At 36.2% G+C, this 15,109-nt stretch overlaps 1 protein-coding gene across 9 annotated transcripts in view; it reads right to left on the bottom strand.

Moving 5' to 3' along the window:
• Positions 1 to 801: 801 nt before the first annotated feature.
• Positions 802 to 15,109, bottom strand: part of DDX4 (DEAD-box helicase 4) — a 66,604-nt gene continuing 52,296 nt past the window's right edge. For 7 of the 9 annotated variants that reach the window (XM_086361767.1, XM_086361768.1, XM_086361763.1 and 4 more), the window contains 5 exons: positions 11,916 to 12,061; positions 4,817 to 4,916; positions 3,770 to 4,040; positions 2,151 to 2,261; positions 802 to 1,502 (listed from right to left, as the gene is read on the bottom strand). In XM_086361767.1, the coding sequence (XP_086217893.1) occupies positions 1,416 to 1,502; positions 2,151 to 2,261; positions 3,770 to 4,040; positions 4,817 to 4,916; positions 11,916 to 12,061 (715 nt within the window). In that variant the 3' untranslated portion in view covers positions 802 to 1,415. Of the gene's footprint in view, positions 1,503 to 2,150; positions 2,262 to 3,769; positions 4,041 to 4,816; positions 4,917 to 11,008; positions 11,313 to 11,915; positions 12,062 to 15,109 lie in introns of those variants that run through there. The other 2 variants (XM_086361770.1, XM_086361771.1) reach the window with 1 other exon arrangement.

The raw sequence follows: 15,109 nt of genomic DNA, 5'->3' as shown, positions 1-15,109 counted from the left end.
TGTGTTCCCCATCCTGACCCTCCCTCCCCATCCCATCCCTCAGGGTCATCCCAGTGCACCAGCCCTGAGAACCCTGTCTCATGCATCGAACGTGGACTGGCAATCTATTTCACATATGATAATATACATGTTTCAATGCTATTCTCTCAAATCATCCCACCCTTGCCTTCTCCCACAGAGTCCAAAAGTCTGTTCTTTATATCTGTGTCTCTTTTGCTGTCTAGCATATAGGGTAATCATTACCATCTTTCTAAATTCCATATATATGCATTCATATACTGTATTGGTGTTTTTTTTTTCTGACTTACTTCACTCTGTATAATAGGCTCCAGTTTCATCCACCTCATTAGAACTGATTCAAATGCGTTCTTTTTAATAGCTGAGTAATACTCCATTGTATACATGTACCACAGCTTTCTTATCCATTCGTCTGCCGATGGACATCTAGGTTGCTTCCGTGTCCTGGCTATTGTAAACAGTGCTGCGATGAACATCAGGGTACACGTAGACACAGTAAGTTTAAGATATGTAATGGTAAGTGAAAAAAAGTTTTCACCCTCAATATTAAAATATCAAAAAGTTAATTATGGCAAGAGTGAACAACACTGTTTCTGTTGATATAGTTTGAGCTCAAAGAATGACTTTCATTACTGCATCTGTGTATTAATATATATTATACATATTCAATTTATATAAGACTTTTCACTTCATTGGTTTCACAAGACTCAAATAAAATTTCAAAATACGAGAGTTGAGAATTATAATCTGTAACAAGAAAAATTAAAAGTGCTGTTGGAAATCTTAGGGGGAAAAGAGTTTCATCCTTTATTTTTAAGGAGAAGTCTGTATATTATAAATATAATACAAACAGTTGTATCATTGAGTACAGAGTTCACGTTGCAAACATTAAAGCATGTTCATCACATATCTGATGATATAAAATCAAAACTGCTTTTAAAAGCTTGTCTTTCACTGTTTCTATCATGAAAATCATGTCATTACATTTCAGTGACACATATTGTTTAAAGGCTCCTTATAAGTAAAAATAGAACCCAATAATTTTTAACCAAAAGTGTACCCTATAATCCTGTTTGCTGTGGGATCAATAAACACTATACTAAGACATGGCATTTAGACATGAAATATGTCTAAAATCTTGAAGGATACAATAGAAATAGGCAAGACATTTAGAATGCTTTAATCTTTCTGGTTAACACCATTTGTATTAGTAACCGCAACGTTGTAACTTTTAGCATTTCACAGAACTAGTCAGTAAGGATTTTCTTAAGGGTGGGAGTAAGAACAGAAGGATAGGAGATGCAAGGTTTCATACTTCTGTTTTAAAAAATCAAAAATCAAAACTACTTTCTTCTCTGCATCAAAACTGTACCACAAACTTGCAGGTTGTTTTCGTTTTAATCCCATGACTCATCGTCTACTGGATTAGGAGCTTGTGTTGAAGAAAACCCTGCTGTGTTCAAAGAGCTCTTGCCGTGGTAATTCTTAAAAAACAAACAAACAAACATTTAATTTTATGCATCGTTAAAGTTACACTACTTAGACTGATAGTAAGGACTCAAGCTTTCTACCATTTCTTCCCCAAACAAAAAATTTCATTCTCACTGAATCCAATCCATTTGAAAAAAGGTCCATATCAACCTAGGAAGTTTAAATTGCACAGAATTTTTAAAGAAAAAATGTAAGCCAATAGTTTTGGCAACTGGAAAAACAAAGCTCTTCACTTCAACGAATAAGCAGAAATACTTAATGACCAGTATGCCCACTGTTTCTGTATAAAAATTATGTTGCCTAGAAACTGACACAATAGAAAAGATATGCAACCACACTGCTATTATTTTATCTTACTTATAATGTGGTCAGAATTCAAAAAATAATTACTACAAAATCTCAGAAGATCCCAAATTAGAATTTAAAATGTGAAAAGAAGGTGTTTGAGCATAAATCTTAAATTCCTTCCCTTTAAGACCAAAACTATATATGTACATAAAATATTTAGAGAAACATTAATCTTCCAGGCATGAAAAATAATGGCTTAACTTATTGTTATAGTTACTTCACAATATTAAGCACAACATTCACAAAGAGCAAATAACTAAAAGCCAATTTCTAAATTTTCCCCCTCAACTAACCTTTCTAGTATCGACTGATGCAAACACATTTCCTCTTGCATTACCACTGAAGCCAGGACCATATGTACTAAAGGCAATTTCTTCTAACCATGCAGGAACATCCTGTTGAGCCTTAAAAAAAATTAACTTCATAAACAACATGCATAAAGTCTCAAAAGATTCACATGTTTACTTTTCCTTCGAAAAAAGCAAGACAGTTCCAGAAAAACATCTACTTCTGCTTTATTGACTACACCAAAGCCTTTGACTGTGTGGATCACAACAAACTGGAAAATCCTTCAAGACATGGGAATACCAGACCACCCGACCTGCCTCCTGAGAAATCTGTATGCAGATCAAGAAGCAACAGTTAGAACTGGACATGGAACAACAGACTGGTTCCAAATAGGGAAAGGAGTATGTCAAGGCTGTATATTGTCACCCTGCTTATTTAACTTATATGCTGCTGCTGCTAAGTCGCTTGAGTCGTGTCCGACTCTGTGCAACCCCATAGACGGCAGCCCACCAGGCTCCCCCGTCCCTGGGATTCTCCAGGCAAGAACACTGGAGTGGGTTGCCATTTCCTCCTCCAATGCATGAAAGTGAAAAGTGAAAGTGAAGTCACTCAGTCGTGTCCGACTCTTAGCGACCCCATGGACTGCAGCCTACCAGGCTCCTCCGCCCGTGGGATTTTAGAGTACATCATGTGAAATGCTGGGCTGGATGAAGCACAAGGTAGAATCAAGACTGCCTGGAGAAATATCAATAACCTGAGATACGCAGACGACACCACCCTTATGGCAGAAAGCGAAGAACTAAAGAGCCTCTTGATGAAAGTGAAAGAAGAGAGTGAAAAAGTTGGCTTAAAGCTCAACATTCAGAAAACTAAGATCATGGCATCCGGTCCCATCAATTCAGGGCAAACAGATGGAGAAACAATGGAAACAGTGAGAGACTTTATTTTTGGGGGCTCCGAAATCACTACAGATGGTGACTACAGCCATGAAATTAAAAGATGCTTGCTCCTTGGAAGAAAAGCAGAAAAGCTATGACCAACCTAGACAGCATATTAAAAACCAGAGACATTATTTTGCCACCAAAGGTCTGTCTGGTCAAAGCTATGGTTTCTTCAGTAGTCATGTATGGATGTGAGAAGTGGACTTCAAAGAAAACTGAGTGCTGAAGAATTGATGCTTTTGAACTGTGATGTTGGAGAAGACTCTTGAGTCTCCTGGACTACAAGGAGATCAAACCAGTCAACCCTAAAGGAAATCAGTCCTGAATATTCATCGCAAGGACTGATGCTGAAGCTGAAGCTCCAATACTCTGGCCACCTGATGCAAAGAACTGACTCATTGGAAAAGACCCTGATGCTGGCAAAGATTGAAGGCAGGAGGAGAAGGGGATGACAGAAGATGAGACGGTTGGATGGCATCACCAACTCGATGGACATGAGTTCGAGTAAGCTCTGGGAGTTGGTGAGGGACAGGGAAGCCTGGCATACTGCAGTCCATGGGGTTGCAAAGAGTCAGACACGACTGAGCAACTGAACTGAACTGAAAATCCATACATATAAAATGTCTGCTTTCAATGACAAGGTAAGAACACTATCCATTCAGTTTTAAAAATTAAAAACTTACATCTGATAGCACTTTCACTAGAGGCTGTGCTAACTGGCTATCTGATTCCAGATCAAAAAAGGAAATAGCTCTGCCAGTATTTCCACAACGACCAGTACGCCCAATTCGATGAACATATTCATCAATGGTAGAAGGAAGATCAAAATTAATAACATGCTGAACATTTTCAATATCCAGCCCTCGGGCAGCTACTGAAGTAGCAACAAGAACAGGGCACTTTCCACAGCGGAAATCTCCAAGAGCTTGCTCTCTTTCTCTCTGTTCACGATCACTTGAAAGAAAACAAAGCATGTATTAGAATAGCCCTTAAGAAAACTATTAAAGACAACCATTAAAGTTCAATGGATAGATTTCTTTTTGGATAAGTTCAATGGATAACAGTAAAACAAAAATAGCAACAGTTAACATTAATGTCTACTTCTTACATACAAAGTATTATACTAATTTCTTGTAAGTCATCATTTAATTCTCACAATAATACTTTGAGGTTAGGACAATTAACTCCATTTGCAGATGAAGGTGACAGCTAATACCTACAGCCAAAATACAGACTCAAATGCGACAAACATCAAATCTTACCAACTAATAAACTGTTTCTAGTTTTGACAAAAAATACACAACTAGTTGATCAAATCCTTTCTCAAAAATTCCTGATTTTTTAAAAGTATAATCTCGGAATTCTACATATTCACCAATTAATATTTTAGATCTCCTAGTAAAGTGCCAATGAAGTTGTGTTACTATGACATTTTTGAGGCCCAGTGAAAAAAATACCAAGCACTGGATAGATTAGCTGAATAAGCACCTAGATCTAAGGATTAGAGAGACTAAGTGAGACTGCTTGATAATCATGATGAGGAACTTAAGATACTTCTAACTCATCCATCCCAGCCACTTGGTTCTTATAAAAACTTAAAGATGAAGAATAATAGCTAGACCTTGAGATCCTAATTCCAGGATTTTTTACTAGTTAAATATACCAACATTTCTTAACAAATGACAAATAGAAGTTACCTCCTTACTAGGAAATCATAATAATCTACTCACCCATGAATACTTGTTGTTGATATTTTTTCTTGACAAAGAAAAGTGGCAATAAAATCTGCTTTTTTCTTAGTTTCAACAAAGACCATAGTTCTTTCATCACCTACAAGACAATGAAACATTCAAACTACAAAATTAGGAAAAGAAAAAAAAGCATAGGGTGAGTAGGAAACTGTCTTATTCACCACTGTATTCCCAGCACCTAAACTCAGGCCTGATAGGTAAGAGCAATTCAAATATTTCCTGAGTGGATAAATGTCAAAGATAGAGAGACAAGGACTTTTTCCTACTTTATGACTAAAAAAAAAGAAAAACGACCGCTTGCCCCTTGCCTTCATAGGCCAACCAATAAGTAGAGACTTAGGGAAAGATAAATGATATCTACCTGCCAACTCTTAGCAGTTCCAAATTTGGCTCCAGCCCTTCATTTCCCTCTCTATAAATAAATTCCTTTGTTCTTCCCATGGTTATAGAATCTATTATTTTACCTTGACTGCCAGAGGCATTCATAATAATTGCATTCAACCCAGGGCTGACAAACTCTACAATATTCTATGTTTCAACATTATCTCAATTCAAACCCCTTAATCCCCAAAGTATCTTATATATATAGATATATAAGATATTATCTCAGGGTCTTAACACATTAAAGAATATTTACTTGTTAGCTTTGTTAATTGGTTTAAATATAAGCATGAGCCAAAGACTCTTCCACCCCAAGAAATTTTCTATAAAATGTTAGAGAGGAAAGATAATAATCTATAGCCTGAATAGAAGTAACAAGGTGTTACTTTTTGTAATCCCACTCCTCCATGTCCCTATCAGCTGTCTCCATTTATTAACAAACATTTAGCACCCAGTAGATGCCAGTATCTATTCTAGATACTGAAAACACAGCAAATAAAACAAAGCACCTGCACTCATTGTGGAGAGGTAAATAACAAATATGATGCATTAAGTCTAAAAAAGAAAAAAATTTAGCAGAATAAAGGGCCAAATGGGTTTATGCACCTTCTCTAATTAGATGACATCTGAGGACAGATATTACTAAACAAGTGAACTATTCAGATATCTGAAGAAACAATATTATAGGTCAGAGGTAAGAACAAATATAAAGGTTCTAAGGTATAGGTGCTCTTTACGTGCTCACAAACAAACAAACAAACCAGAAAAGAGGTCCCCATCTGGTTTTTACGTTCTAGGCAGAGGGAATATCAAGAACAAAGGCAATGAGGTAGAACCATGTCTGGTACGTGTGGGGATGAGTAATGAGCAAAGTGCAGCTAGAATAGGGTAAGCAATGGAGAGCAGCAGGATTTGGAGAGGGATGATGGAAGCCATTTCATGAAGTGCCTTGAAATCCACTGAAAGATCTTTACTTTGAGGAGGGAAGCCATTGGGTTTGGAGGCAAGAAGTAGATCTGATCTTTGTTTTAACTTAGCAACTGATGGGTTCTGATATAGTTTGATGCTAGACAGAAACAAGAGGACTCTGCTGACAGATATGTACACTGGAGAAAGAAATCAAAGATGCCTCATATTTTTGTGTCTGAACAACTGGAATGAGTGTCAGTCGCTCAGTCATGTCCGATTGATTCTTTGTGACCCCATGGACTATAGCCCACCAGGCACCTCTGTCCCTGGAATTCTCCCGGCAAGATACTGAATGGAATTTCCTAAGTAAGATAGTAGGACTGCAAAAAAGGAAGGTTTTAGAGGTGATATTTAATCTCAGATATCAGAAAACCAGGTAGGAAATCAAGAGAATGACTGATTCCTACAGTAATAAATGAGTTATATCCTTGAGACATAGTCATTTTATTAATGAGTAATGATTTTGTCAAAAATTATCTTTCAACAGTTTTGGAGATCATATATCAAGATGCCCAATGCCAAAACTGATTCATTTGATATAGTCAGGTACATAATACTACTATGCAGCTTCAAGCCTTGATCTCATCTTTTCCTGGTTCCCCAGTGTGAATCCCGCCAGGCTCCTCTATCCATGGGATTCTCCAGGCAAGAATACTGGAGTGGGCTGCCATGCCTTCCTCCAGGGGGCATCTACCTGACCTAGGGATTAAATCCACATCTCCTGCGTATCCTACACTGAAGGTATCCTGTGTACCACTGAGCCACAGGGAAAGCCCCCCACGCGCCCAACAAAAAAAGATGAAATGTGTTAAAATTTTAACAAATTCAAGCAATTAGCATGGAACTATTTCCTGATTTACTGTTTAATGCCTTTACTTACAATATGAAAGGTTCTTCTTTCTCTTCCTTATAATCAGCCTATATAGCAGAGAATCTTTTGACTTTATCATGTCTTTGGTTGTTTAAAGAGAAAAAGACCTTTATGAAAGATCTATTGTTCTTTATAACCACGTTACCTTCTACTCTAATTTTTAAATGCTTTGTCACTTCAATTAAATTACTACCTAAGAACTGAGTAATCTTACACTAGTAAAATGTTCAACTCTCTTCTGACAACTTTTGATTTTGTTTTTTTAAGATCAGACTATAAATTTAGACCTAACAGAAGCAGAAGATATTAAGAAGAGGTGGCAAGAATACAAAGAAGAACTGTACAAAAAAGATCTTCACGACCAAGATAATCACGATAGTGTGATCACTCACCTAGAGCCAGACATCCTGGAATGTGAAGTCAAGTGAGCCTTAGGAAGCATCACTACGAGCAAAGCTAGTGGAGGTGATAGAATTCCAATTGAGCTATTTCAAATCCTCAAAGATGATGCTGTGAAAGTGCTGCACTCAATATGCCAGCAAATTTGGAAAACTCAGCAGTGGCCACAGGACTGGAAAGGGTCAGTTTTCATTCCAATCCCAAAGAAAGGCAATGCCAAAGAATGCTCAAACTACCGCACAATTGCACTCATCTCACGTGCTAGCAAAGTAATGCTCAAAATTCTCCAAGCCAGGCTTCAGCAATACGTGAACCATGAACTTCCAGATGTTCAAGCTGGTTTTAGAAAAGGCAGAGGAACCAGAGATCAAATTGCCAACATCTGCTGGATCATGGAAAAAGCAAGAGAGTTCCAGAAAAACATCTATTTCTGCTTTATTGACTATGCCAAAGCCTTTGACTGTGTGCATCACAATAAACTGTGGAAAATTCTGAAAGAGATGGGAATACCAGACCACCTGACCTGCCTCTTGAGAAACCTATATGCAGGTCAGGAAGCAACAGTTAGAACTGGACATGGAACAACAGACTGGTTCCAAATAGGAAAAGGAGTACATCAAGGCTGTATATTGTCACCCTGTTTATTTAACTTATATGCAGAGTACATCATGAGAAACACTGGGCTAGAGGAAGCACAAGCTGGGTTCAAGATTTCTGGGAGAAATATCAATAACCTTAGATATGCAGATGACACCACCCTTATGGCAGAAAGTGAAGAAGAACTAAAGAGCCTCTTGATGAAAGTGAGAGTGAAAAAGTTGGCTTAAAGCTCAACATTCAGAAAACGAAGATCATGGCATCCGGTCCCATCACTTCGTGGCAAATATATGGGGAAACAGTGGAAGCAGTGGCTGACTTTATTTTTCTGGGCTCCAAAATCACTGCAGATGGTGATTGCAGCCATGAAATTAAAAGATGGTTACTCCTTGGAAGGAAAGTTATGACCAACCTAGACAGAATATTAAAAAGCAGAGACATTACTTTGTCAACAAAGGTCCACCTAGTCAAGGCTATAGTTTTTCCAGTGGTCATATATGGATGTGAGAGTTGGACTATAAAGAAAGCTGAGTGCCGAAGAATTGATGCTTTTGAACTGTGGTGTTGGAGAAGACTCTTGAGAGTCCCGGGGACTGCAAGAAGATCCAACCAGTCCATCCTAAAGGAGATCAGTCATGGGTGTTCACTGGAAGGACTAATGTTGAAGCTGAAACTCCAATACTTTGGACACCTGATGTGAAGAGCTGAGTCACTGGAAAAGACCCTGATGCTGGGAAAGATTGAGGGCAGGAGGAGAAGGGGACGACAGAGAATGAAATGGTTGGATGGCATCACCAACTCAATGGACATGGGTTTGGGTGGACTACGGAAGTTGGTGATGGACAGGGAGGCCTGGCATGCTGTGGTTCATGGGGTCACAAAGAGTAGGACACGACTGAATGATTGAACTGAACTGATAAATTTAGAAGAAATCCACCTAAACTACTTCTGAGATTTCTCAGAGAACCCCAGGGAAAAGACAGGCTTTTTATTTTACCATATAAAATAAAAGAGAGGCTAAAAATAATTAAGCTTGTATAGAATGTTATTACTTTCAGGAGTTGTGTGGTAAGAACTGTTGTATCAGAAGACATTAAGCTTTCCCTAGGTTGAAATGCATACGTAAAAATGTTATTCATACATTTCAAAACTGTTTACTTTATGAGAAGTCCCTAGAATTATGTAAATTCTCTTGCTGTTCATAATATTTTTTTTAAACTTCAGGAGAAACACTGACCAAGACACTTATGAAAGAACTCTAAACAGGTTTTCTGTATGTTTCAGAGGCTTGGAGGTACACTGCTCCATACAACCAAATTTGTTTGTAGATTTATTCTTATTTTCAGCCTTCATCAGATCTTTCGTATTTAACAATGATCACTAATAACCACAACCATTCTCTGTCAACTACAGACAGTTGCTGTTTTGTTTTGATGCTTGTCCAAAGACTTTCTATAAACCAGAGAATTTCTATCATCAGTGAAGAAGAACAGACTCCAAGTCTTGTGGGAAAAGGACTGTTTCAGGCACTTCAAACTATTGATACCTCAAGATAGAAGGCTGGAAACTGACATTTTGACAACTTGCAAAGATCACTGGATTGAGGATAATTTCTAGAACTGTTTATAGTCCAAAAGCAGATGGAATCTGCAGACAGATTCAATGAAACAAGAATCAATTACATTAAAAATCTGGGGAAATTAGAAGAGAGGAATTCACTTAAATTTCTAGGTACTGTAAATGATATATGAAAAGTATTTTAGACTTAGTTTCCTATTCTTCAGAGACCCTTACAACTTCAATCTCAGATTTCTTATGAAAACTATCTAGAAGTTAATTTTGTGACTTTCATAGTTGTTCAATATTGTACAGCTCTAGATTTGTGAAACGAACTTGAAGAGGCCTTTGTTATGGAACAGTCTTGCTGCACCTATGAAAATAGGCCAAACATAATGAGATCAGCCTTTCTTGTGATCAAGAATAATCTGAGATTATTGTGGCTATGTGGGAATACAGGTTGTCAGAAAAAACTGTTGAAGACTCTGAAATGAGCAAAGCTGATACTGACTAGCATACCCTTCAAGGTTGTCTGTACCTTTTACTACCTCGGTTTTATACCTCTACTGCAACTGAGAGCAATGCAAATGATTCTTATCGATAAAAATACAAATGAAAATCTTCCCTCAAATGTAACAGATTATTACGCTTTGTGGATACTGATTAATTTTGCATCTATTTATAAATTCATCTTAGTCTTCCTGATATCCTACACATAAATGTGTTCTTTGAATTCTCCTCTGAACTGGCTATAACATCTTACTAGTTCCCTTTGTAATTAATGAGCTCAATAAAATCTTTGACACCTGTTCATTTAAAATTATGAAAAAGGCAGTTGGTATACTACTATGAAATAATGAAACCTATACATTTTAAAAGCAAAAGAGGAAAGCTACCAGATTTAAGTTAATGATTAGAAAAAGAGATAAATTTATATGAACAAAAATACGTAAAATATGATATACAGCATAACATTTCTATGCAAAGCAAAAAGAAACCAAGAATAATAAATTATGAACTACAAAACATTTAACCTTTCAATTAATACAGAAGTATACCAACAGTGCTTATATGCTGACCTCAAAGGTTTCCCAAAGGAAAACCAGAACTTTTGAAACACTATCTTCAGCAGAATTATTCTCAAACTTCATGCCATAAATTCATATATAAAAAGTCTTAAGATAACTATACTAGAAATGTGCTCTAACTTCAGCAAAACCATGTATTACTTATCTCCTGTTGCATTTGGAACTTCAATTTATACTGGGCAAGTTATTTGACATCTCTGTATTTCAGTGCCCTCAACCTTAAAATGAGGGTAACAAACCTCACCCTCAGAAGGTTGTTTTGAGAATTAAATGAGTGGACACATGTAAAACAATCAGAATAGTATATGGCCCACAACAATTATTATTTTTATTTTGCATGCAATAGTACCTGCTATGAAACAGATCATGAAGTAAAACTAATAACATTTCTCAAACTCAAGATGAATATTTGGTTTTTAAAGTTTTTTTTATATAAAACTCAGAAAAAATTGAAGACTAGAAGCCTTTTAAAAGCATTTCTAAATCAACTTCTTATTGTTGGAAATTAGACAGCTTCTTGCCTTTTTATTCCCCATTCCTAACATTGACTTCAAACTGAAACAGACACTTAAAATGGAGGATGAGGAGAAAGGATCCATATGATACATTTAGCCTGTGAGGCAACAAAAAAAAAATTAAAATGGCCATATTATAAAATTTTATTTCCAGGCATAAACTAAAGCTATCTCAATCAAACAAAGAAATACAACTTTCCATAAAAACTAGCTTTTTTGAAGGGAGGGATAGAGTTTCTCATTAACATTGTAAGGAATAGAATTAGACCATTAAAGTCCCTTCTAGCTCCAAAATTCTTTAAATATATGAATACAGGAAGCCTTAGAGAGCAAAAACTGGGAATTAGAAATACAACAAAGATCTTACTTTTAGTGGAGTAAATAGAGCTTGAGGTAAAGATATGTTACTAATCCTTTCTATTTTCTAAAACAAAAACATATATATTTCTACTGGAATAGTTTTTGGTCACGCATTGTTAAAGTCTCAAACTCTTCCTATTTTTTTTTTAACATTTATGGAGGAAAAACAACTATACTGCTATATAATTTTCTTATGATTTGATTTTCTGGTAAAAGAATTTTAGAGGAAGAAGAAACAGTGAAAACTTATTTAACTCATGCCAAATAATGCTTAAAGTCTTTTCTAAAAGTAATTTTTGTAAAAATCAAAATCATGACAAAAGATAATCAACATAAGATACCTATGTTTCGTAGAATTTCAACAAGTTTTTCTCTTTTTGAGTACTGGCCAACTTGAAGAATGGTCTGCTGAACATCTCTACATGCTCCACCCACTTGTCCAACAGCAACAAACAAATAATTCGACTTTAAAAACTCCCCAGCCAACCTTGAAAGACAAAAGAGTATTCCTTAACTTATTCTCTTCCATTAATACTAATAATATTCACTGAATTCCTGCAAGTGTTACTTCAACATTTATAAGCCAGATTATAACATTTATAAACCAGATTATAACAGTCATAATAAGAGATGGTAGATATTACATCATCCAAGAATTACTTTCAAGTATCATTGCAAAATGTTAGCATTTTGCAAAACACTTATTACGAATGTAAAAGTCTGTGTCAAATGATGGTTAAGTAATTTCAAGTGGAGCCCTGACCACACGAAACTATATAAAATGTGTATACAACAAAAGTATGCTAAACCATCAGACTACAACAAGCAGGAATTTTTTAATTAAAGATTAAAATGCAAACCTACAGCAAAAATTCTGTTCTTCATTCAATGCCTTCATATATGTTATTTATAAGAGTTGGTTCCTGAAAATATGAGCTGTTAAATTAGTGTACTTCAAATGAACTATAATATTCTGAGCAAACCAGATCTTAAGTCAATGCTTTTCACATCATGACAAACAAAGAAAATGATAATATCTGTAGAGCATAACTGTTGAAAAAAATGAGACCAGGTGAACAGACTAGGGGCTAGGCCACACCAAGCTGCAGATGATCTCCCCAAAGTTTGAAGGTATCAACATCCTGACACACACACAACTCACGGACAACATATAATGAAGAAGCCCTGCTTCAGATCACAGAAACATGGGGTGGGGAGAAGGGGAACTGCCGATTATAGAGCAAGTTTGGGAGGAAAAAAGAGGAGGTCATGGAGCAGTCCTCCTCTCTCCTACATAGCAATCTCTTACTTTCTAGTCATTTCCTAGCATATCAAGAAAATAGTTCAAACTCCACATATCTAGAATCTTAATAAATCACTGTTGCTTCTTTTCCTTCATCTGCTCTCTTACCATAAAAGAAAAACTTCTTGTTCATATACTACTTCTAGAGTCAAGAACCCTTTCATCCAGGCACAAACCTTGACATTATCTAAAATTCTTATCAATCATCCTTTACACTCATTAAAATATATACTAAGTATATATATTAAAATATATATATATGTATTAAAATATAGACACACAGTACCTGGCCTATGTGGTATAAGGTAGTGTGTATAAAGATGAACATGATGATCTCTGCCTGTGTTGCTCAGCATAAATATAGCTATAAAAAGCAATTACTATAACTTAAAAATATTTTTAGTTTAATATTTACATATTTTAATTATTTAATGCTTTACTATAGTAAGCTAGTGCTATAACAGTTAACACTGATTGAACCTTACTATGTTACAAGAAAACTGAAAAGTGTTTTAAATAATTTCTTTCACAAGAAAGAGGGTTCCTTTATAAGACTGGCAGGAAATGGATGAAATGATGTCTATTAAGAGTCTTCAAGTTTAAAGCTTGATCTAAGGAAGAAGCAAGCAAGAACATGAAATAGTGATGACTAAGGAAAAGCACTCTATGCAGAAGGAAAGAAGAAATAAGGATTAAATAATGAAGAGGAACAGAATTCGGCTTGCGTAGCCAAAAATCCCATGGACGGAGGAGCCTGGTAGGCTGCAGTCCATGGGGTCGCTAAGAGTCGGACACGACTGAGCGACTTCACTTTCACTTTTCACTTTCATGCATTTGAGGAGGAAATGGCAACCCACTCCAGTGTTCTTGCCTGGAGAATCTCAGGGACGGTGGGGCCTGGTGGGCTGCCGTCTATGGCGTCGCACAGAGTCGGACACAACTGAAGAGACTTAGCAGCAGCAGCAGCCAATAGGAAATACTCTAAATAAGCCAGAAATCATTCCAAGGAATAAAGTGGCAAATGAGGCAAAAATTGTCATGTATAAAACCATTTAAAAGTTGGTTAGTCTGTGGAAATGGAAAGACATGGGAGAATTTATTTTAAATAAATGGCGATAAAGATGAGACTTAGTTTTGCAATTTTAACAGCCCAAAAGTCAAACTACAGACATATTAGAAAGCTACTATCAATAAGCAGAGGGGAACTTAAAAGGACCTAAAATAAGGTGGTAAACAGAGAAGAAACTAACAAATTTGCAATATTATAGAGATAACTGCCAAGTTGAATACTTTTGAAGGGCAGAGTTAAAGGAGTATGAGGGAGGAATCAACATGCTTCAAACGACTTTGGTTTCGAAAGACCTTGAAGCCAACAAGGAAAACTGGAAAGAAAAAAAGAGGGAGCTGAAGAAGAGGTTCAATTTTGTACCTGATGAACGTGAGTTACTGGTAATTCATATAAGAGGAAAAATAATCCTGAAGAGTTAAATCTAAAAGTCTGAAGCTGAGGAGAGAGATTAAACATACAGGTAATAATCAGGCTGTTTGTTTTTTGATATTTACTTATACAAGTTCTTCATGTATTTTGAATATTAACCCCTCATTGAACATATTGTTTACAAGTATCTTCTCCCAATCAGTACACTGTCTTTGGGTTTCTTCATGATTTCTTTCATAGTGTAAGACAAACAACCCAATTTTTTTAAATGGGCAGAGGTCCTGAATAGACATTTTCCCAAAGAAGACATACAGATGGCCAATAGGCACATGAAAAGGTGCTCAGTAACACTAATCATCAGGGAAAGGCAAATCAAAACTACTATGAGATATCACTGCACACCTGTCAGAATGGCTATCATCAAAAAGACAAGAAACAACAAGGGCTGGCAAGATGTGGAGAAAAGAGAATCCACATGCACCGATGGTGAGAGTGTAAACTGGTACAACCACTAGAGAAAACAGAATGGGCATTTTTCAAAAAATTCAAAAATAAAACTACCACAGGAAACAATTGAGTAAATATCTGAAGAAAATGAAATCACTAAAATGAAAAGATACATGTATCCCAATGTTCATAGTAGCATTATTTACAATAGACAAGATATGAAAACAACCTAAGTTTCCATCAACAAATGAATGGATAAAGAAGATGTGGTATACACACACACACACACACACAATGGAATATTACTCAGCCATAGAAAATAATGAAATTTTGCCATCTTCAATAAC

The sequence above is a fragment of the Bos grunniens genome, chromosome 20, assembly GCF_055505025.1.
Source record: "Bos grunniens cultivar Pamir isolate PY7600 chromosome 20, Bosgru_T2T1.0, whole genome shotgun sequence".
Classification (NCBI taxonomy): Eukaryota; Metazoa; Chordata; class Mammalia; order Artiodactyla; family Bovidae; genus Bos; species Bos grunniens.
This window is presented reverse-complemented; position numbering and strand designations above follow the sequence as displayed.